The sequence below is a fragment of the Canis lupus genome, chromosome 20, assembly GCF_011100685.1.
Source record: "Canis lupus familiaris isolate Mischka breed German Shepherd chromosome 20, alternate assembly UU_Cfam_GSD_1.0, whole genome shotgun sequence".
Taxonomy (NCBI): Eukaryota; Metazoa; Chordata; class Mammalia; order Carnivora; family Canidae; genus Canis; species Canis lupus.
Genome location: NC_049241.1, coordinates 8,204,705 through 8,225,931, shown reverse-complemented (window position 1 = coordinate 8,225,931; position 21,227 = coordinate 8,204,705). Strand labels below are relative to the sequence as shown.

At 43.2% G+C, this 21,227-nt stretch overlaps 1 protein-coding gene across 3 annotated transcripts in view; it reads left to right on the top strand.

Moving 5' to 3' along the window:
* The window catches only part of IRAK2 (interleukin 1 receptor associated kinase 2), a 63,227-nt gene extending 42,006 nt beyond the window's left edge, over nucleotides 1–21,221 (top strand). For 2 of the 3 annotated variants that reach the window (XM_038565660.1, XM_038565659.1), the window contains exons 9-13: nucleotides 632–827; nucleotides 3,816–3,878; nucleotides 14,800–15,000; nucleotides 18,632–18,923; nucleotides 20,110–21,221. In XM_038565660.1, coding sequence (XP_038421588.1) covers nucleotides 632–827; nucleotides 3,816–3,878; nucleotides 14,800–15,000; nucleotides 18,632–18,923; nucleotides 20,110–20,216 — 859 coding nt within the window. In that variant the 3' untranslated portion in view covers nucleotides 20,217–21,221. The remainder of the gene's footprint in view (nucleotides 1–631; nucleotides 828–3,815; nucleotides 3,879–14,799; nucleotides 15,001–18,631; nucleotides 18,924–20,109) is intronic. The other variant, XM_038565661.1, reaches the window with a different exon arrangement.
* The last annotated feature ends 6 nt before the right edge of the window (nucleotides 21,222–21,227 follow it).

The following is a 21,227-nucleotide window of genomic DNA, read 5'->3' as shown; positions in this document are numbered from 1 at the left end:
AAAACCAGGAGTCGAACGCTTAACCAATTGTACCAGCCAGGCGCCCCGATGTCTTTTTTAAACAACTATTTAGGGTCAATTGGGTTATTTTTACATATGTAACTTAGCTGTTTTCCTGTTTGTTGTTTGTTTTTTCCTTTGAAGTACTTTCTGAGAGTGTTTACTCCCACAGGTTAGATGCCAGAGGTCCAAGAATGTTTTTATTGCTCCTCCTATTCTCCATGATCTGGGCAGGACCAGTCACAAGGGATGGTGGCTTGGGTTAGTTGGGCCAGAGCTGGGGGTCAGAAGAGTTTTGGAAGGGACCACACCTGCATAGCCCATGGGCCTGGCAAGCTGAGGTTGCTGGGGGTTTGCCATCTGTGGGGGCCAGGAAGGCCGTACCCCAAATGCCATTCCTGGGGCAACACAACTCATCTTAGCTCCATCCTTATTTGCAGGTGGGAGTGGGTTCTCACTCCCTTCCCTTGTTAGAACTGGCTCAGAAAATCCAGACTGAAGGTCTAAAGTGACTCTGAACCTGCAGAGACAGATGCTGCTTATTGTGAATTCGTATTCTGAAAGGGTCTCCATGGCAACCTCTTCTTGTCCAGCTCAAAATAAGAAATCCTCTCTGCTTTCTTTTCCACAGCTCCAATGTTTTGCTTGACCAAAACTTCATCCCCAAGCTGGCTCATCCAATAGCTCACCTGTGTTCTGACAACAAAAGGTCAAAATACACCATGATGAAGACTCACCTTTTCCAGGCCTCAGCTGCATATCTGCCAGAAGATTTCATCAGAGTGGGGCAGCTGACAAAACGAGTGGACATCTTTAGTTGTGGAATAGTAAGAGCCTCCTTCTCTGCTTGGATGTGGGCCTCTACTGATTTGTCCGTCCCACAGTTTCTTTATAAGCAGAAGATAGAGAAGAGGCCCCTAGATATATTCTATCAAAGTATAGTAGGGAGACGTCTGGGTGGCTCAGTGGTTGAGCGCCTGCCTTTGTGTCAGGTCATGATCCCGGGGTCCTGGGATCGAGTCCTGCATCAGGCTCCCTTTTGGGAGCCTGCTTCTCCCTCTGCCTATGTCTCTGTCTCTCTCTGTGTGTCTCTCATGAATAAATAAATAATCTTAAAAAAAAAAAAAAGAAGTACAATAGGGGTTGGCAAACTATGGCCCAGGGCATATTTTCTACAGCCTATAACTAAGAATAGTTCTTATATTCATAAAAGGTTTAATAATACTTATAATAAAAGAAAAATATGTGCAGTGCTTGGGTGGCTCAGTAGATTAAGCATCTGACTTCGGCTCAGGTCATGATCTTGGGGGCCTGGGATTGAGCTTCATGTTGGGCTCCACACTCAGCAGGGGGTCTGCTTCTCCCTCTCCTGCCCCTCCCCGCTAGCACGTGTGCTCTCTCTCAAATAAATAAAATCTTCAAAAGAAGAATATGTGACAAAGACTTGGTTTGTGACCCACAAAGCCTAAAATATTTACTGTCTAGCCTGTAGAAAAGTTGGCCAACCCTTGAAGTATAGCTACCCATGAGTGTCCAGTTTCTAGTAGATTTCTTATTTCCCTGTTTCCCAGCCAGCCATCTAATTGTCTATCCAGTTGTCTGTTCCTCTTTGTCCATCCATCTCTGCAGTCATATATATTTTTTAAAGATTTTATTTACTTATTTGAAAGAGAGCAAGCGAGTGAGAGTAGGTATAAGCAGGAGGAGGGGGATCCCTGGGTGGCACAGCGGTTTGGCGCCTGCCTTTGGCCCAGGGCGTGATCCTGGAGACCCGGGATCAAATCCCACATCAGGCTCCCGGTGCATGGAGCCTGCTTCTCCCTCTGCCTGTGTCTCTGCCTCTCTCTCTCTCTCTGTGACTATCATAAATAAATAAAAATTAAAAAAAAAAAAAAAAAAGCAGGAGGAGGGGCAGAGGGAGAGCACTATACCCTGCAAGTATCAAGATGATGATGATGATGACGATGATGATGATTGTGGTGGTGGTTAGTATTCCTAACTCCACACCTCACTCTTGATTTTTGTTTACCCCTATTTATTTATTTATGTTAGAGAGAGAGAGAGAGAGAGTGCGCTTGAGCACACAGAGGGAGGGGCAAGGGGAGAGGAAAGAATCTTTTATTAAAATATTTTATTTATTTATTCATGAGAGACGGGGGGGGGGGGGGGGGGCGGCGGCGGCGGGGGAGTGCAGAGACACAAGACACAGGCAGAGGGAGAAGCAGGCTCCTTGCAGGGAGCCAGATGCGGGACTTGATCCCAAATCCCGGATCGTGACCTGAGCCAAAGGCAGGCGCCCAACCATCGAGCCACCCAGGCATCCCATCCTTGACTTTTCAACTCAGCTCTTGATATAACAATTTTAAAAATTAATTTATTCATTTTATGTCCACTGGCTCCCTTCACTCTTTCTCATTTCCTCTTATTCATTTCCTCTTCTTCCCTCCCTTCCTGGCAGGAACTAGCTGGGAATCCCTTTTCAGTTTGCTCCCATCCACTTGCTATGGGGTGCCCTCTGCTGCCCCCTCCTGGCCACTGCCAGTGCCTGATGAACCCCAGAGGCTCTTCCTCTGGGGTGGAGGGAGGTGGGATTTCTTGGCAGTAAAGTGACTGTATTCTGACTTGCCTTCTGAGAGGTTGGGGGAGAGAGATTTGAAACTAAGGGTGGGGGACTCACCCCCTTATATTCATAGCCAGTAGACCACCATTTGCCAGGTAAGGATACAGGCTTAGATTTTAGGCACTTGCCTGAAGATCACATAAGTGATTAAGGGAGAGAGAATTTGAACCCAGGCAGGCGGGTCTGACTGTAGAGCTCTTAACTATTATGCTCTTATCTCTGCTGAGAATTTTTGTTCAAAGCAGGTTTCCCCTTTATTTAAAAAGACATATCATGGTTTGTCAATGTTGTGGTGTCTCACACTGGTGTAGAGCTATGCTCCTTCTATGATGGGTGAATTAATGAACAAATCATGTTAATAAAGGCCTAGGATGAAAAATGCTATAGATACTGCTGAGACTTTCTGTGTAGAATAGAATGTACATGAATTCCTCCTTTTCCTGAGATTGACGTAGCGATGTCTGCTTACTGTTTTTGGTGGGTTTCTAAATGAAATGATCTTTAATATATAGTGTGTATGTGGGGGGGGGTGCCTGGGTGGCTCAGATGGTTAAGTGTCTGCCCTCAGTTCAGGTGATGATCTCATGATCCTGAGATCAAACCCTGCATTGGGCTCTTAGCTCAGCCGGGAGTCTGCCTCTCCCTCTACCTCTGCCCCTTCCCTCTGCTTGTGCTCTCTCTGTCTCTCTCTCTCTCATGAATGAATAAATAAAATCTTAAAAAAATAAAATATAGTATATGTAGATATATGTGTATATAGAAAAATGTATATATGTATGTGTATGTATATATACACATTTATATATAGATATATGTGTATTTAAATATACAGATTTACTATGTACATATTTATATATATTTATATGTAAATATGTAATATAGATGTACATAGACATTTAAAACTGATGGTAATATGTACCCATCATAGAAGGAGCACATGTTTGGTTTCCATCCTCCCTGACTTGCTGTTCATTCAAACCTTCTGCTAGCAGCTGGGTGATGCGTTTAGTTGGAGGAGGTATTTAGTGATATTCTCACATTCCCAATTTTGGGCAAGTGTTTGTACAGTCAAATGGCAGAACCAGGGTTGGAGCTCAATCTTTGTTACTAAGAAGAATCATCGCTCTTGGCCAGAGTCTCCTGCCTGACCTTTTGCATGAGTATCTGAACCGTGCTAACTGCATGTTCTTTCCAGGTGCTAGCTGAGGTCCTCACTGGCATCCCTGCAATGGATAACAACCGAAGCCCTGTTTACCTGGTAAGGGAACCAGTCACTTCTGGCTCATGGCTACTGCTGGAAACGGGACAGGGAGGTGTCTGGAGGACAGGGATCTTCACTCTACCCATTTTACAGATGGTTATGAGGTCTCAGTCTAGGGTTTGATTTGCAAAGTAACCTTAACCTCTCCTCCCCTTATCAGCCAGCCAACAGTTACTTTTTAATGTTAAGAGAATTTAGAATGTTTAGGGGAAACCCATTTTTTCTCTTCTCTTTACATATCCTGCAATCAAATAGGATTTGTCTTCAAGTTGGTAAAAGTGGGCCCTCTTTTTTTTTTAAGATTTTATTTATTCATGAGAGACACACACACAGAGAGAGAGAGAGAGAGAGAGAGAGAGAGAGAGAGAGAGAGGCAGAGACACAGGCAGAGGGAGAAGCAGGCTCCATGCAGGGAGCCCAACGTGGGACTCGATTCCGGGACTCCAGGATCATGCTCTGGGCCGAAGGCAGGCGCTAAACTGCTGAGCCACCCAGGCATCCCCAAAAGTAGGCCCTCTTAAATGGGTTTCTATAATAAAAAAAGAAAGATTTTCATTTTGTAGGTTTAAAGATTTATCCCCCCCCCACACACACACATATAGTATCATTTCAAAAATATAACTGCCTTCTCCTTCTGCCCCTCCCACTGCTCCTCCTCTCTTGCTTACTCTCTTTCTCTCTCAAATAAATAACTAAAACCAAATAAATAACTAACTCAAATAAATAACTAAATAAAAGGGGAGGGCACGTGGGTGGCTCAGTTAAGCATCTGCCTTTGGCTCAGGTCATATCCCAGGATCAGCCCCATGTCAGGATTCCTGCTCAGCAGGGAGTCTGCTTCTCCCTCTGCCCTCCCGCCCCACCCCATTCGTTCTCTCTCTTGCTCACACTCTCTCTCCCTCAAATGAATAAATAAAATCTTTAAAAAATATGTACAGCAGAGCTAGACTCTGTATTTGGCACTTTACATATATTATCTTTCTAAGATATTACAAAATCCCCCTGAAATTGATAGGGTGGGATTTGAATCCACGTCTCCTGCAGAGTTCCAAATCCTGTGAAAGCTCTACTACTCTTCATCAGTTTGAGAGGAAGCATCTTTCCAGACTTGTGTTGAGGCCATTGGAACAACTGGCTTTTTTGTGACTGGGTCCCCAAAACATCCCCTGGCCCCTGGAGTGGGGAGTGAAGGCCTTCCCATACAGGGAAAGCCCCAGATATTACAAAGAGGTGGGTTTCAGCACCTCAGATGTAGTTTCAGGCAGTTTGAGGTGGTTTCTCCATCTGACAGTTTTCTTGAGGTGAATTCCCTGACAGTCCTCTGAGTCTCCCTGGATGAATGTCACATGAGAAGTCCTTTGAGATACTTATGTGAAATTTCCTAAAAGGCATTTTTGTTCATGGTTTCTGAAAATGCAGAGGAATGGGCTCCTGGTTGGCTCAGTCAGTGAAGTATGTGACTCTTGACCTTAGGATCATGAGTTCAAGCCCTATGTTGGGTGTACAGTTTACTTAAAAAAAATGTAGAGTATATAATTTTTTAAAAATCTTAATTAAGGGATCCCTGGGTAGCTCAGCAGTTTAGCACCTGCCTTTGGCCCAGGGCACAATCCTGGAGTCCCGGGATCGAGTCCCACATCAGGCTCCCAGCATGGAGCCTGCTTCTCCTTCCTTCTGTGTCTCTGCCTCTCTCTCTCTCTCTCTCTCTCTCTCTCTGTCTATCATAAATAAATAAATCTTAAAAAAAATCTTAATTAAAAAAATTAAGGTTGCACATGTAATTAAGATTCAAATCAGAGAGGAAAGCTGCTAACACCTAGTGTGGTCCAGGGAGAGAGGAAGCAGGCCTTTCCTCCACCTTCGGGGATCTTTTGTGGCCAGTGTTTCCTGAAGTCATTGGGTGGTTTCCATCAGAACTTTTCTTTAAAGATTTATTTATTTGTCAGAGAGAGAGAGAGAGAGTATAAGCAGGGGGAGAGGCAGAGGGAGAAGCGGACTCACTGCAGAGCAGGGAGCCCATTGTGGGGCTCTATCTCAGGACCCTGGGGATCGTGACCCAAGCCAAAGGCAGACACTTAACTGAGCCACCCAGATGCCCCTAATGTAGTAATTTCACTTGTACTTAGGAACACACACATACAAGGGTGGAAAGACAGATGGACACGGACATTCATTGTAGCGTTATTTATGTTAGTAAATAGCCGCAAACAAGTAAAATATCTGTCCGTTGGGAGGTGGTTAAGGAAATTACGGTATAATCACATACCATGGAAATTCCATAGTTTATTTTTTTTTTTTTATTTATTTTTATTTTTTTTTTTAAAGATTTTATTTATTAATTCCATAGTTTATAATGATTTATAAATAACTTCATAGGGACGCCTGGGTGGCTCAGTGGTTGAGCGTCTGCCTTTGGCTCAAGGCGTGATCCCAGGGTCCTGGGATGGAGTCCCACATCAGGCTCCCTGCATGGAGCCTGCTTCTCCCTCTGCCTGTGTCTCTGCCTCTCTCTCTCTGTGTTTCTCATGAATAAATAATTAAAATCTTTTAAAAAATAACTTCATGAACATAAGTTTATAAATGTTTATAAGAAATGAAGATGAGGGCAGCCCGGGTGGCTCAGCGGTTTAGCGCCGCCTTTGGCCCAGGGCGTGATCCCAGAGACTTGGGATCGGGTCCCACGTCGGGCTCTCTGCATGGAGCATGCTTCTCCTCTGCCTGTGTCTCTGCCTCTCTCTCTCTGTGTCTCTCATGAATAAATAAATAAAATCTTAAACAAAAAGAAATGAGGATGAAGTGTACAATGTGATCAATTTTGACCTATGTGTATATCTGTGAAATCATCACTGAGTCAATTTCATCACTGTGCCTACTACCCTAGAAGTTACCTCTTCTCCAGTGAGGTAGATGTGAGGAGAGTAATGTTTCATTGCAGGAATGTGCCACCATTTGTCCACTCACCTGCTAATGGACATTTGGTATATTTCCGGTTTTTGACCATTACATATATAGCTGCTAGGTACTTTTGTGTGTGGGTCTCACTGTGGACACGCGCAATTGTCTCTGTGGAGCTATAATTCATACTTGTGAGATGTAAAGAATGGTATGAATTTTGGAAAATGTGGACAGTTATGTAACCACCAACACCACAATCAAGATATGGAATATTTTCATCATTCCAGAAAATTCCCTTGGGCACTTTTTTAGTCAATTCCTTCTTCCCATTTCCTATTCTAATTTCTGGTCATATTGTTCTTTTTCGGAGTATCAGATAAATGGAGTCATGGAGTTTGTACCTGTTTGTTTCAGGCTTATTTCACATAGTGTGGTGCTTTTGAGATTCATCTTTGTTATTGTGTGCACTCATTGTTCACTCCTTTTATTGCTGAGGAGTATTTGTTGTATGTATATAAGACCACTAGACAAACAGTCCCTCAGTTGTTGGACATTTGGGATGCTTCCAGGTTTTGGCATTTCTGAATAAAGCTAACCTAAACACTCCTTTTTTAAAAAAAGATTTTATTTATTTATTTGATATAGAGAGTGAAAGTATTAGTGGGGAGGAGGATCAGATGGAGAAGGAGAAGCAGACTGCCCTGTTGAGCAGGGAGCCCAATGTGGGCCTTGATCCCAGGACCCTGGGATCATGACCTGAGCTGAAAGCAGACACTTAGCTGACTGAACCACCCAGGTGCCCCTAACATAAACATTCTTATAAAAAAAATGAGAAAAACATGTATGTTCTGATAGGGAACTATCTCCAAGTGAAAAAAGCAAGTTCAGAACAGCATACAGTTTAGTCCCATCTTTGGTAATAAATAGATGAATGATTAAAAAAAGTACTATCTTATATTTTCTTGTTTATAAATTGGGGATAATTATAGTACTTATACGTAAGAGGGTTTAGTGAAGGTTAAGTAATATGTACCTAAGACAGTACCCAAAACAGTGACTAGAACATAGTAAGCACTATATGTGTTAGCTATGAATATTACTACTGTTGTTTTACTACCTCTTAAGTAGTTACTTGCCACTGTAATAATTATCATATGTAAATAAATATATAACCAAAATGATTATAGTTATAGACCTCTGTAGCAGAAGGCCTAGGTTAATATAATCCAAACCATTAGCAGACATTACCTTTGGAGAGTGAAAATAAGGAGATATTCTACACATTTGGTTCAGAAAACCCAACCACACTGGGTGGCGATGCCATGGCTCTCTCTTCCCCTTCCCTGGCCTCAGGTATGGCCAGTTCTTGAATGCCATTTTTGTTATGGACAATTTCAAACATGCACCAAAGTAAAGAGAAGAATGTAAGGAATCTCCATCCATCCATCCCATCAATTATCAGCATCATTCTTATTTCTTTTGGAACCAAAACACTTTTGTGTATGTGTATTTTAAAGCATATCCCAGATTTATGTTATTCCACTCATAATGTATAGTTTTCTTAATTCCTTAATATCATTTTATGTTCATTCCATGTGTAAATTTCCCAAGCTGTCTCAAAAATTGCCTTTTTTTTTTTTTTCTTATTCATGAGAGACAGAGAGAGGGAGAGAGAGAGAGAGAGGCAGGGACACAGGCAGAGGGAGAAGCAGGCTCCATGCACCGGGAACCTGACGTGGGATTCGATCCCGGGGCTCCAGGATCATGCCCTGGGCCGAAGGCAGGTGGTAAACCGCTGAGCCATCCAGGGATCCCTTAATTGCTTTTTTTTTTTTTAATTTTTATTTATTTATAGTCACAGAGAGAGAGAGAGAGAGAGAGGCAGAGACATAGGCAGAGGGAGAAGCAGACTCCATGCACCGGGAGCCCGACGTGGGATTCGATCCCGGGTCTCCAGGATTGCGCCCTGGGCCAAAGGCAGGCGCCAAACCGCTGCACCACCCAGGGATCCCCCTCAATTGCTTTTTAAAGTTGGTTTGTTTGAAACTGATACAAACAAGGTCTATGTGTTACCTTTAATTATGTTTTTTTTTTTGAGATTTTATTTATTTATTCATGAGAGACACAGAGAGAGAGACAGAAACACAGGCAGAGGGAGAAGCAGGCTCCATGTGAGGAGCCTGATGTGGGACTTGATCCCAGGACCCTGGGACTATGACCTAAGCCAAAGGCAGATGCTCAACTACTGAGCTACCCAAGTGCCCCCTAATTATGTTTCTTATAAATATTTTTTTTAATTTTTATTTATTTTATGATAGTCACACAGAGAGAGAGAGAGAGGCAGAGACACAGGCAGAGGGAGAAGCAGGCTCCATGCATCGGGAGCCTGACGTGGGATTCAATCCCAGGTCTTCAGGATCGTGCCCTGGGCCAAAGGCAGGCGCCAAACCGCTGCGCCACCCAGGGATCCCCTTATAAATATTTTTTTAAAAATTTAAAAAGGGGTGCCTGTGTGGCAGAGTAGGTTAAGCATCTGACTTTTGGTTTTGGCTCAGGTCTCCATCTTGGGATGGTGGGATCAAGCCCCATGTTGGGCTCTGTGCTCTGCTTGGGATTTTCTCTCTCTCCCCCTCTGCCCCTCCTTTTTTCCCTCCCCTCAATAAGTAAATATATCTTTAAAAAATAATTATGTTTCTTGAAACTTCTTTTTTGAAGGTTTTTTTTTGGGGGGGGGGTTAATTTAAGTATTCTCTACGCCCTATGTGGGGCCAGAACTCATGACCTCCAAGACCAAGAGTCACATGCTCTTCTGACTGAGGCAGCCAGACACCACTTGAAACTCTTCTGTTCTCTAACTGCACCCTCCTCTGCTTTTTCTTGCCATATATCATTGCATTTTTGCATAAAGTGAGTCATTGATGCTGTTAGTCTCTCATGTTCTAGGTTTTTATGTCTTTGTGGTTTTTTTTTTTTTTTTTCTTTCTTTAAGACTTTTAAAAGAATTACTTAGAGGGGCACTTTGATAGCTCAGTGACCTTTGGCTCAGGTCGTGATCCTGGTTCCGGGATTAAGTCCCACATCGGGCTCCCTGCATGGAGCCTGCTTCTCCCTCTGCCTGTGTCTCTGCCTCTCCCTGTGTCTCTCATGAATAAATAAATAAAATCTTAAAAAATATTTTAAGAGAGAGGGAGAGAGAGAGAAAGCGCACATGTGTGAGTTGGGGAAGGGGCAGAAGCAGAGAGAGAGAGAACATCTGAAGCAGACTCCATGCCAAACATGGAGCCCGGCTAGGAGCTCAATCTCATAACCCTGAAATCACGACCTGAGCCAAAACCAAGAGTCCAGACACTCAACTGACTGAGCTACTTAGCTCCCTTCCCTCCTTGTGGTGTTCTTTACTTGTTTCTCTAACCTCTTATCCTGAGGCTTGGTTAGATTCATGATCAGCACTACTTCCTGGATGGTGCTCAGTGCTTCCCGCTGCATTACATAATGAGGCACATAGTGGGTCCTCCTCTTTCTAGTGCTGTGGTTCATCAGTGGGTCCAGGTGGAGCTGCTGACTACCCCCATCACTCAGTTCCCCTATCATCCTACCTCTCTGAGTGTTCTTAGCATTTCTTGATGACTCTTGCCGGACAAGATCCATGATTCACTGGGAGAGTCAAATGGTGAGTCTCTGTTTCTATCATTCTTTCAGGGCAGCTGTTTTGAACAGTTTCTGATTCTGTTTCAAATTGTGGTAACCTCCATCTGGTATGAAAATAACACCCTTCTGGTATTTATTGGCTTAACAACTTTATTATTTTTTTAAAAAAATATTTTTTAAAGATTTTATTTACTTATTCATGAGAGACACAGAGAGAGGCAGAGAGAGAAGCAGGCTCCGTGCAGGGAACCTGATATGGGACTAGATCCTGGGACTCTGGGATCACACCTGAGCGGAAGGCAGACACTCAACTGCTGAGCCACCCAAGTGTCACATGGTTTAGCAACTTTAAACACCATGATACCATTTAAGAAGATAAGCATTTAAAAGGCAGAGCTCACATGAGAGAATTGTGCCAGAGGTTTTTAGTCTCCAGGTATTGAATTCCTCATGGTGTCAGGCATGTAGGTATTGCTGGATCCTCAGACAACCTATTTTCTGGATGAGGAAACTGAGGCAGAGTGGGGACTGTCTTTGTTTTGTTTTTGAAGCAAATATTACAGCCCATGCCTGATAATCTCTGATTATCTTTTTTTTTAGAATTATAAATGTATTTCCATGAAAATCTGTATTAAGCAGTAAAAAATTTAGTTTTATTTAATGAATCACTTCTATTAAAAATAATAAAATTACCTTAAAAAAGAAAAGATGAAACTTAGTCCAAAAGTAAGATGTACAATTCATGAAAACATTTGTGAGGCACTTACTATGTGTCAGACACTATTCTTGGAGTTGGGGATACAAAAGTGGGCAGGATGATGGGCTGGATGAAGTTTTTGCCCTCCTGGAACTTTCATTCTAGTGGAAAAGAGCAAACTATATTCGAGTAAATAAAAATATGTATAATTCCAGGCCAGTGATATGTGCTATTAAGAAATGTGAGGGGTACCTGGGTGGCTCAGTGGTTGAGCGTCTGCCTTCGGCTCAGGTCATGATCCCAGGGTCTTAGGATCGAGCCCCACATCTCTTCTCCTTCTCCCTCTGCCACTCCCCTTGCTTGTGCCTTCTCATTCTCACTCTCTCTCTTAAATAATAAATATATAAAATCTTAAAAGAATTGTGGGGACGCCTGGGTGGCTCAGTGGTTGAGTGTCTGCCTTGGGCTCAGGGCATGATTCCAGATCCCCGGACTGAGTCCCACATCAGGCTCTCTGCGAGGAGCCTGCTTCTCCTTCTGCCTGTGTTTCCGACTCTCTCTGTGTCTCGAATGAATGAATGAATGAATAAATATTTGTTTAAAAAAAAAGAAAAGAAATGTGAAATAAGGTTAGGGGGTAGAGTGAAGGAGCAGGGAGAGGAATATTTTAGATCAGGGAAGCCTTCCTGGAAAAGGTGGCATCTGAGCAGAGACCTGACTGAAGTGAATGACTAGGTGGTGAGACTAAAAGGAGGAGCATTCTAGGCAAGGGGAATAGCAAGTGCAAAGGCCCTGATGCAGGAGGTTAGGTGGTTCCGAGAACAGAAAGAAGCCACAGTAGCTAAGTACAGTGAGTCAGAGGGGGAGGTGAGGAGATGGGAAAGGCATCAGATGCCAGATTGTTACAAAATCTGGGGTTTCTTTCTTTTTTTTTTTTTAAGATTTTTTTTATTCATGAGAGACACACAGAGAGAGAGGCAGAGACATAGGCGGAGGGAGACATGGGGAGCCTGATGCAGGACTCGATCCCAGGACCCTGGGATCAGGACCTGAGCCAAAGGCAGACACTCAACTACTGAGCCCCAAGGCATCCCAAAATCTGGGGTTTCTGGCGGCCATACTTAACAGATGGGAGAGCAGGAACTCCTGTTGTTAAAAACAGCACAAAAAACTTTTAATTTTAATTTTTCTAATTATAAATATAAAATAGTTTTGTAGAGGGATGCCTGGGTGGCTCAGCGGTTGAGTGTCTGCCTTTGACTTGGGGCCTGATCCCGGGGTCCAGGATCGAGTCCCTCAGTGGGTTCCTGCATGGATCCTGCTTCTCCCTCTGCCTGTGTCTTTGCCTCTCTGTGTGTCTCATGAATAAATAAATACAATCTAAAAAAAAAAAAAAAGAGAGAGAGATAGGCTTGTAGAACAGTTAGTAAATACAGGAAGGTATAAAAAACAAAATAGAAATAATTCTTGGGGGGATCCCTGGGTGGCTCAGAGGTTTAGAGCCTGCCTTTGGCCCAGGGTGCGATCCTGGAGTCCTGGGATCGAGTCCCGTGTCGGGCTCCCGGCATGGAGCCTGCTTCTCCCTCTGCCTGTATCTCTGCCTCTCTCTCTCTCTCTCTGTCTATCATGAATAATAAATAAATAAATAAAATTAAAAAAAAAAAAGAAATAATTCTTGGTAATTACCACTGTTAATATTTAGCAGCCTGCCCTCTGGCCTTTATGTATGTATTATATACATAGTTTATATTTTTTATATATTAAACTTTATATTATTTATAGCATGGGTTTCCATCCATTTTTACATTTTATATGATATGAAATATTGTACAGTATTTATAGTTCAGGGGCGCCTGGGTGGCTCAGTCAGTTAAGCATCTGCCTTCAGCTTGGGTTATGATCTCAGTTTCTTGGGATCAAGTCCCACATCAGGTTTCCTGCTCAGTAGAGAGCCTACTTCTCCCTCTCCTGCTGCTTCCCAGCTCATGCACTTTCTTTCTCTCTCAAATAAATAAATAAAATCTAAAAAAAAAATAGTACACATAACATAGAGTATATAACATTGAAATATTTATGTAATTGTGTAACTATATAAAACACTATGTTCTGTGAAATATAAAAAATATGTATATATAACATTGTTTAAAGTATACATTATAAAAAATAAATATATTATATGTAACAAATAGAATATACATAGAAAATTTATGTTTTATTATTTACACAAATATTTCAAATATAAATGTAAATGTTTCATATGTTAATATACAATAGATTAGTGCACTAAATCAATAGTATGCATAATTATATACATATTTCTTTATATTTAATGTATTTAATCCATGTATTTAATATATTTATAACTATTTATATATTTGCAAATATGTAAATATGTACTTATTATGAGGCATAATTTACACTATATAAATATGCTATATATTTGTGTAAAAATATATAGCATTTTTCTATTATATGTATAGTTCAAATTTCTGCTTTCTTTTTTTTTAGAAAGATTTTATTCATTTCTTTATTTTAGTGGGCAGGGGCAGAGAGAGAAGGAGAGAAAGAGTCTTAAGCAGACTCCCTGCTGAGCGTGGGTTTGGGTGTGGGGCTCAGTCCCACCACTGGAGATCATGACCTGAGCTGAAATCAACAGTTGAATGCTTAACCTACTGAGCCACCCAGGCACCCCTCCTACTTTCTATATAGTATAAAGTGTTATAAAACTTACATAAATACAAAATTAATAAAATATATGTGTACATAATATTTATATAGTAGATCTCCTATTAAATATACATGGGTTAGGGGCAGCTGGCTGGTTCAGTTGGAAGAGCATGCAACTCTTGATCTCTGGGTTATAACTTCCAGCCCCACCTTGGGTGTAGAAATTACTTAAATAAATAAAACTTAAAAAATAATGCTTCTCATATTTCAATGAATGAATGAATGAATGAATGAATATAGATGGGTCAGAACCTATGTCCTAAAATGTGTATTTTATATCATAAAAGAGTACACCTGTAATTATTAATAAGGTTAAATTATTAATGTAAGTGCTCAGCATGTAGTAGTATATAGATGGTGGCTATTATTACTATTAATTTTTTTTTAATTTTTATTTATTTATGATAGAGAGAGAGAGAGAGAGGCAGAGACACAGGCAGAGGGAGAAGCAGGCTCCATGCACCGGGAACCCGACGTGGGACTCGATCCTGGGCCTCCAGGATCGCGCCCTGGGCCAAAGGCAGGCGCTAAACCGCTGCGCCACCCAGGGATCCCTACTATTAATTATTATCACTAAGAGACTATTAAGTCTTTATTCTGTGTTGAGATCACACTTTATGCTTTAGATGCATTATATCTTTGAATCTTTGTGTTAGTCCTATGATCCCCATTTTCCTGATGGAGCTATTGAGGCCCACGTTAAGCCCCTGCCTTGGAGGAGAGTACTATGGAATGCCCTGTACTTGTAGGGGATTTAGCAATTCTCCAGTTCTGGCTTTTTAAAACTTGTTTCTTGGATCCTCGCTTTTCTTTCTTAAAACCTGTTTTCTGCAAAGTTTTGCAGGTCTGGTGCAGCAGCGGGGAGAGGTTGGGGGGACTGGTGGGGCACATGTGGTTGACTTCTACATCCCTGTAGCTCTCATGGGGGTGTTTATCCTATTCTTCCTACAGAAGGATTTACTCCTTGGTGAAATCCCCAGCAGCACCACCTCACTAGGCTGCAGGAAGACGGGTGTAGAAAAGGTGATGGCCAAGGAGATCTGCCGGAAGTACCTGGAGAAGAGAGCCGGGAGGCTGCTGGAGGACTGTGCAGAGACCTTGGCCCTGGCTGCCTGCCTCTGCCTGCGGAGGCGCAATGCCTGCTTGGCCGAGGTGAGCCTTACTCTCAACCTTTCCAACAGCTAATAAGCCCTGCCTGGGTAGGCCCGTCGGCCTCATGGTTCTGCTTTACTGAGGCCTGGGGTATGGCTCTGGATTGAGGCCTTTACCTAGACGTCATTTCATAAACAAGGGCTGTATTTGGTTGCAAGCAGTAGAATGTCTTGGAGCTCACAGGAGCAAACCAGGAAAGTAGGAGTGGATAAGCATAGTTCAGGAGCCTGAGGGAGTATGCTGCGGGCCCCAATGTAGGTGGGGCAGGATCCCAGGCTCAGATGTTAACAGAACTCTGCTTTCTCTGAATCTGCTTGATTGCGCTCCTCTCTTGTCTGTAGACTCCCTTTTCTTTGCCTCTATCCTCTTGGTTAAGGGAGATGGCCGTGTGTATTGTTTGTTACAGTTCTGCTCCCACTGAGAGATCAAGACTCCAGGTCCCAATTCCAGTCTCTCAGTGAGAGAGCCAGTTTGGCCTACCTAGAGTCAGAAGTCTACCCATTGGCCAGTCAGACAAGGTGAGGGGAGTGGGGCCCAGTATATCAACCTAGTGGTCAAGGGGTCAGCCCCAGAAATGTGGAGGGGTTAAGTCCCAGAGGGAGGGAGCATCCTTAGCCTGTAGGCTAGGCAGATACGCCAGAAATCAGCCACATTAGGAGACAGAACATTTTCCTATGGATGTGATATATAGTGGTGGTTTCCATGGTAACAGGTGTAAATTTAGGGACCACTGCTAGATCTTTCTAAGGACCAAATAGCTACCTGAGAGGACTCTTTGACACCATCTAGTTGAGTGATTCTCAAATGGTATCTGGCATAGAGAGTCTCATTGAAGTTACCCCAAGAGTTGCTTTTGGCAGCAAGAGGGCTTGGGGAGCTGCAGGCCCCACCCATGACTACAACCAGATACCCCCTTTCACTTCACATAATTATACTGAGTTCTCAATATTTTATTTGACAGAAGGTTTAGTCGCTGAAAAAAACAAAGTCTTCAGACACCACTGCTGTAGCCCAAGCCTACCATTTTACAGATGGGGAAGTAAAGGTCCAGAGAGGAGAAGCTGCGGACACAGAGCAAGTTTCTGTCTGAGCTCTCTGGATGCCTGCTCCATTCCTTGTTTACTGTCTTGCACCATGACATGGCAGGAGTTAGAGACTGGAGACCCGAATCATTGTTCTTCACCTGGGCTGTTTCCCAAGTGTCTGAGTGGCACAGCATTTCGTCAGTCAGTGCTTGTGTCTTGGGCCCCAGGGTGTGTGTGTGTGTGTGTGTAAATCAGTGAACAAGGCAGGCCCAGTTCCACTTTCCTGGAGCTCTCAGACAATGCATGGTAATTGTGTGAAGAGCATTGGGATACCTTGTGATGGGACCCCACCCAGGAGGACTTCCCCTGAGGAAGTGATGTGTAGGCAGACAAAGAACAGTACAAGCAGACAGAACAGTTCATGCAAATGGCCTGAGGTGAGAGAAAGCTGGCTTGGTCAAGGGTCTGGAAGGTCAGAGTGGCTAGAACAAAAAGTACATAGGGAAAAGTGGCTTGTGGTGGGACTGCTGAGGAAGGAGGAGCCCCATAATTGAGGGCTTTGCAGGCACAGTTGGGATTTTAAGGAAGACACTAGGGGTTTGAAGCAGGGGCAAGACATAATCAGATTTATGTTCTGAAAATCAGATCTGTCTCCCTGAACCACTTATTCTTTCATCCAGGCTTTCATCTCTTCATTTATTTTATTCTTTTGTTCATTGTATCAGTTAAAGGACACTTGAAGAAGCTGCTATAATGAGGAGACTCCAAAATAAAGTCGTTTAAATGAGGTAGAAGTTTATTTTCTTTAGTTTAACCCCTTGAATGCAGTGATTTCAGAGCTCCCTTTGTATTGTTGTTCTGCTATCCTTACTGTGTGGCTTCCAACTCAGAGTCCAAGATGGCTGCTCTAGCTCAGGCCATCACATCTGCATTCCAGCCACTGAAAGGAGATTAAGGGAAAGAAGAGAACACACTCTCTACCTTTTAAAGGTGACTTGAAAATGCACACATCACTTTTTTCTCACTCTCCATAGGCTGTAACCTAGTGACATGGCCACACCTAGCTACAAGGGAATGTAGTTTTTAGCTTGACAAACATTTATTGGGCACATACTGTGAAGATTTGTCTCAAGAGGTGACATTTGACCTGGACCTTGAAGGATGAGGAGGTATGGGGAATAAAGGAGATAGGGCATTTGAGGTATACAAAGAGGAATGAGAAATGATCCTTGCCCTCAGTATTTCATAAACAAACTAGGAAGATGAGAGGTCATCTGCATCATGGACGTGAAGACAGGTAAGCCTGGGGTCAGTGGTCAGCTCTGCTACTTACTGGTTGAGGCAAGTAATTTAACTTCTCTGATTTTTAATCAGTGCTTTGTAAATTGCAAAGGCACTGAGCAAGTGAGATATGTCATTGTTATTAAGGGTACGTAAGTATGCCCTGCGTGTGTGTATGTGTGTGTGTAAAGAAGAAACATTCCTTTCCTGCCTCCTGATTTTCTAACCTCCCTAATTAGAAACGCCCTCAAGGACAAGTAATATCTATATTACTTAGGGCATTTACAGTTCAAAGTGATAGAACTCAGGTCAAATTCTTAGTCATGCACACGGAGCAAGGGAGATTGGGAGGAAGTATATGAATGAGGGAATGAAAGAATGAATTTATTGACTCACATAACCAGACAGCAGACAGGACAGGCATTGCTAGGCCAGCTAAACCCAGGGCTTCTTCCATCTGTGTCTTTGTGTCTGTGTGCCACCTCTCCATCTCTTACCTCTGCTTTATTCTTTGTGTGTGTGTGTGGGGGGGGTCTTCATTATTTCTTATTATGAAAGGGTTTTCTTTGTGGGTGGAGAGTCTGGGTCTACCAGCAGAAAGGAATCGGGAGTCCTTCCTCAGTAGGCTTTAGGTAGAAAAAAGTCCCACAGAAGGATTCTGATTGGCCAGCTTGGGTCATGTGCTCAAACCTGGCCAATTAACATGTCAGAGGAATGTGATACAGTGACTGATCAGCCTTGGTCATGTGCTCTCATCAATGGCTAGGGTGGATGGGGGCAAGTTCAGCTCTGTTCATAGGGCTTTCACTCTTCTTCCAGACAAAGCAAAAAGAATCAATATTTGATTCTTCATTATTTTTCCTGAGGCTTGGGATACCTGTAAGATTCTTGATTTCAGAAAGAGTGCTTTTTTTCCCCTTCTTTTAAGTAGGCTCCATGCCCAACAGAGAGCCCAACATGGAGCTTGAACTCACAATCCTGAGATCAAGACCTAAGCTGAGATCAAATGTCCAACACTTAACTGACTGAGCCATCCAGGCATCCTAATTTTAGAAAGAATCTTCCTTCCTTCCTTCCTTCCTCCCTCCCTCCCTTCCTTTTTTAATATTTTATTTATTTATTTGACAGAGAGAGGGAGCGAGAGCACAAGCAGTGGGAAGGGCATAGGGAGAGGGAGAAGCAGACTCCCCGTCGAGCAGAGAGAGGCCAAGTCAGGGCTCGATCCCAGGACTCTGAGATCAAGACCTGAGCCAAAGGCAGACACTTAACTGACTGAGCCACCCAAGCATCCCTCAGAAAGAATTCTTGTCTCTGCTTTCACCAAGGTGTGTGGTTCTGTGGCTGCTGTGGAAGAGCGGCTCAGAGGTCAGGAGACGTTGCTTCCTTCGAGTGGGCTTTCTGAGGGCACAAGCTCTTCCTCCAACACCCCAGAAGAAACAGATGATGTGGACAATTCCAGCCTTGATGCCTCCTACTCCATGAGGGTAGCACCCGGGGCTGGAGCCGCTGCCTCATTCCTGCCCACAGAGGATGGAGAAGGCAGGCTGCAGGTCTGTGGGGGAATGCAGGCCGATTCCTCCTCTGTGGCCTGCGCAGGTCCGGAGCCTCCCCAGGATGGTAAGTGTATGGAGATCTGAGTGCTTATGCAAGCTCATTCATGTGTCTCTAACTCAGCCCATCATTTTATTCCTTCTGTTGCTCTCATTTATGTATTCTTTGATTATTCAGCCATTCATCTACCAGCAGACTGTGCAAAAAGAAGCCTCAGAAGGGGGTCACCCTTGATACCTCCCTCTCTCTCTGGCCCCTTATGTCCAGTCCACCACCTAGTCTTATTCCCTGGCCTACATATCTCTCAGCTCCATCTGCTTCTCTGCATTGCCTCAAACACCACCCCCACCCCCCGCCCCTTGGCTTAGCTTCTGTCCTCTTGCTGGATGACCACACAGCCTTCCTGTGTCCGTCTGTCCTCCTGATCCATTCTGTCTCCTTACCGTAGACTTTCTGCAGGGACCAGCCAGATTGGGTTTTATTTATGTTATTTTGTTTTGTTTTCTTAGTGGTTTTTATTTTTATTTTTTAATTTTAATTTTTAAAAAGATTTTATTTATTCATGAGAGACGCAGAGAGAGAGGCAGAGACACAGGCAGAAGGAGAAGGAGGCTCCAAGCAGGGAGCCTATTATGGGACTCGATCCCAGGACCCCGGGATCATGCCCTGGGCTGAAGGCGGCACTAAACTGCTGAGCCACCTGGGCTGCCCCTTCACAGTGGTTTTTAAAAATAACTCATGCCACCCCTTGTTTAAAGCCCTTGTGTGGCTCCTATCGTGCTTTGGGACCAAGTCAATACCCTTCCTATCTCTGTCTCTCCTATCCAAATATCGCAGGCTTCCTTCTGAAATAAAAATTTAGGAGGCCTTTCCAGTGCAGTGTCCCTCTCCCCTAGTAAATGTGGCTTAATGAATGTCCCAGGCTCTACCACTCCCATTGCTCCTCCTCCCACTGGGAGGAGAGAGGAGGGAAAAGAGAGAGAGGGTGTAAGTGTTCACCCCAACCTCTCCCATCCATGGAAGGAGCATGGAAGCCCTCTCCATCCTGAGAAGTGGGGCCAGGTGTTGGGACTTCACTGCAAAGGCAAAAATAATGAAAACGCTCATTACGCTCAGGGCCTGATTCATAAACCTGATTTAAGTGAGAAACTGACCAAGTCTGACTTTCTAAGAATTGTAATAATAGTAACTATTTCCAGATGCCTTTTGTTCAAGTTCTTTCTCTAAACTTTCTGTTGAACATCAACTACAGAGACTTCGTGGAAAATCGAAATCAATGAGGCCAAAAGGAAACTGATGGAGAATATCCTGTACTACAAAGAAGGGAAATTGGACAGCATTGAGCTTCTTGGCCCCTGATGGCTAGCGTACAGCTTGTCCTCAATTGGAAAGACGAACACCAAATCAAGAAGAAGATCTGAGGCAGAATCATCATCTCCCAGGAAACACCAAATATCAGCTTTCCTGGGCCGGGGAGAGAAGCTTCCATCCTACCAGCATGAGTGAAGGGACCTCAGCTTTTCAAGACACAAAAATCCATGAAGTCATCATCCTTCCTGGGATTTGTCAATCAGAGCTGGTTATCAGGAGACCAAAGCGGAAACCCTGGTCCATGGGCCCAGGATGTGGGCGATTTTGTGGTTTTGGGGTGTGTGTGGTAATATTGTTAGCCAGCTCACACCTCTCAAGATCTAAGGGAGGATGGTCAGTTGTACTTTCCAAAGTTAAATCTCTCTGGGTCATATTTGCCAACGACCATCTGCAAAACTCCACGGCCCAGGTATTGAGTATTACGAATGCCAGACACCTAGCAAAGGGCTCTTCAGGGTTTCCACTTTCTCCAACAGATATCTTGTAACCCACAGATATTTATTTTTATTTTTTTATTTTTTTTTTCCCACAGATATTTATTTAATGCCTACTCAGCACCTTTATCCTCCCACCCCACAAATGCTAATATTTTTAGTGGAGCTTTTATTTTGAGAGCATGTATTATTTATGGGTGAATGAAGAATCAAGAGAGCTAGTTTCATGTCTAGTTCTGTTGCTATTTAAATAGATTATTTAATTTCTGAAACCTTTGTTTCCTTATAAGGAACACCTGTTCATTTTCCTTGTTGGGAGGAACAGGTGAGACGTGGCTACAGAAGTACTTTGTAAATATACTTGTCCTTTTTTATAAAATAAAAAGATGTTAAACACATATTTCTGCCACCTAAGGTTTATGCATTGGGTATTTTTCTGCAAAGTTATGTTGCAAATCTTTTTGTGAAACAAATGATATTTTAAATTCAATGCATCCTGTTTTAAATAATTCTGTAGTGTTTTTTTTTTTGTAAAATAAAAATACATTAGTAAAGTCAACAGATA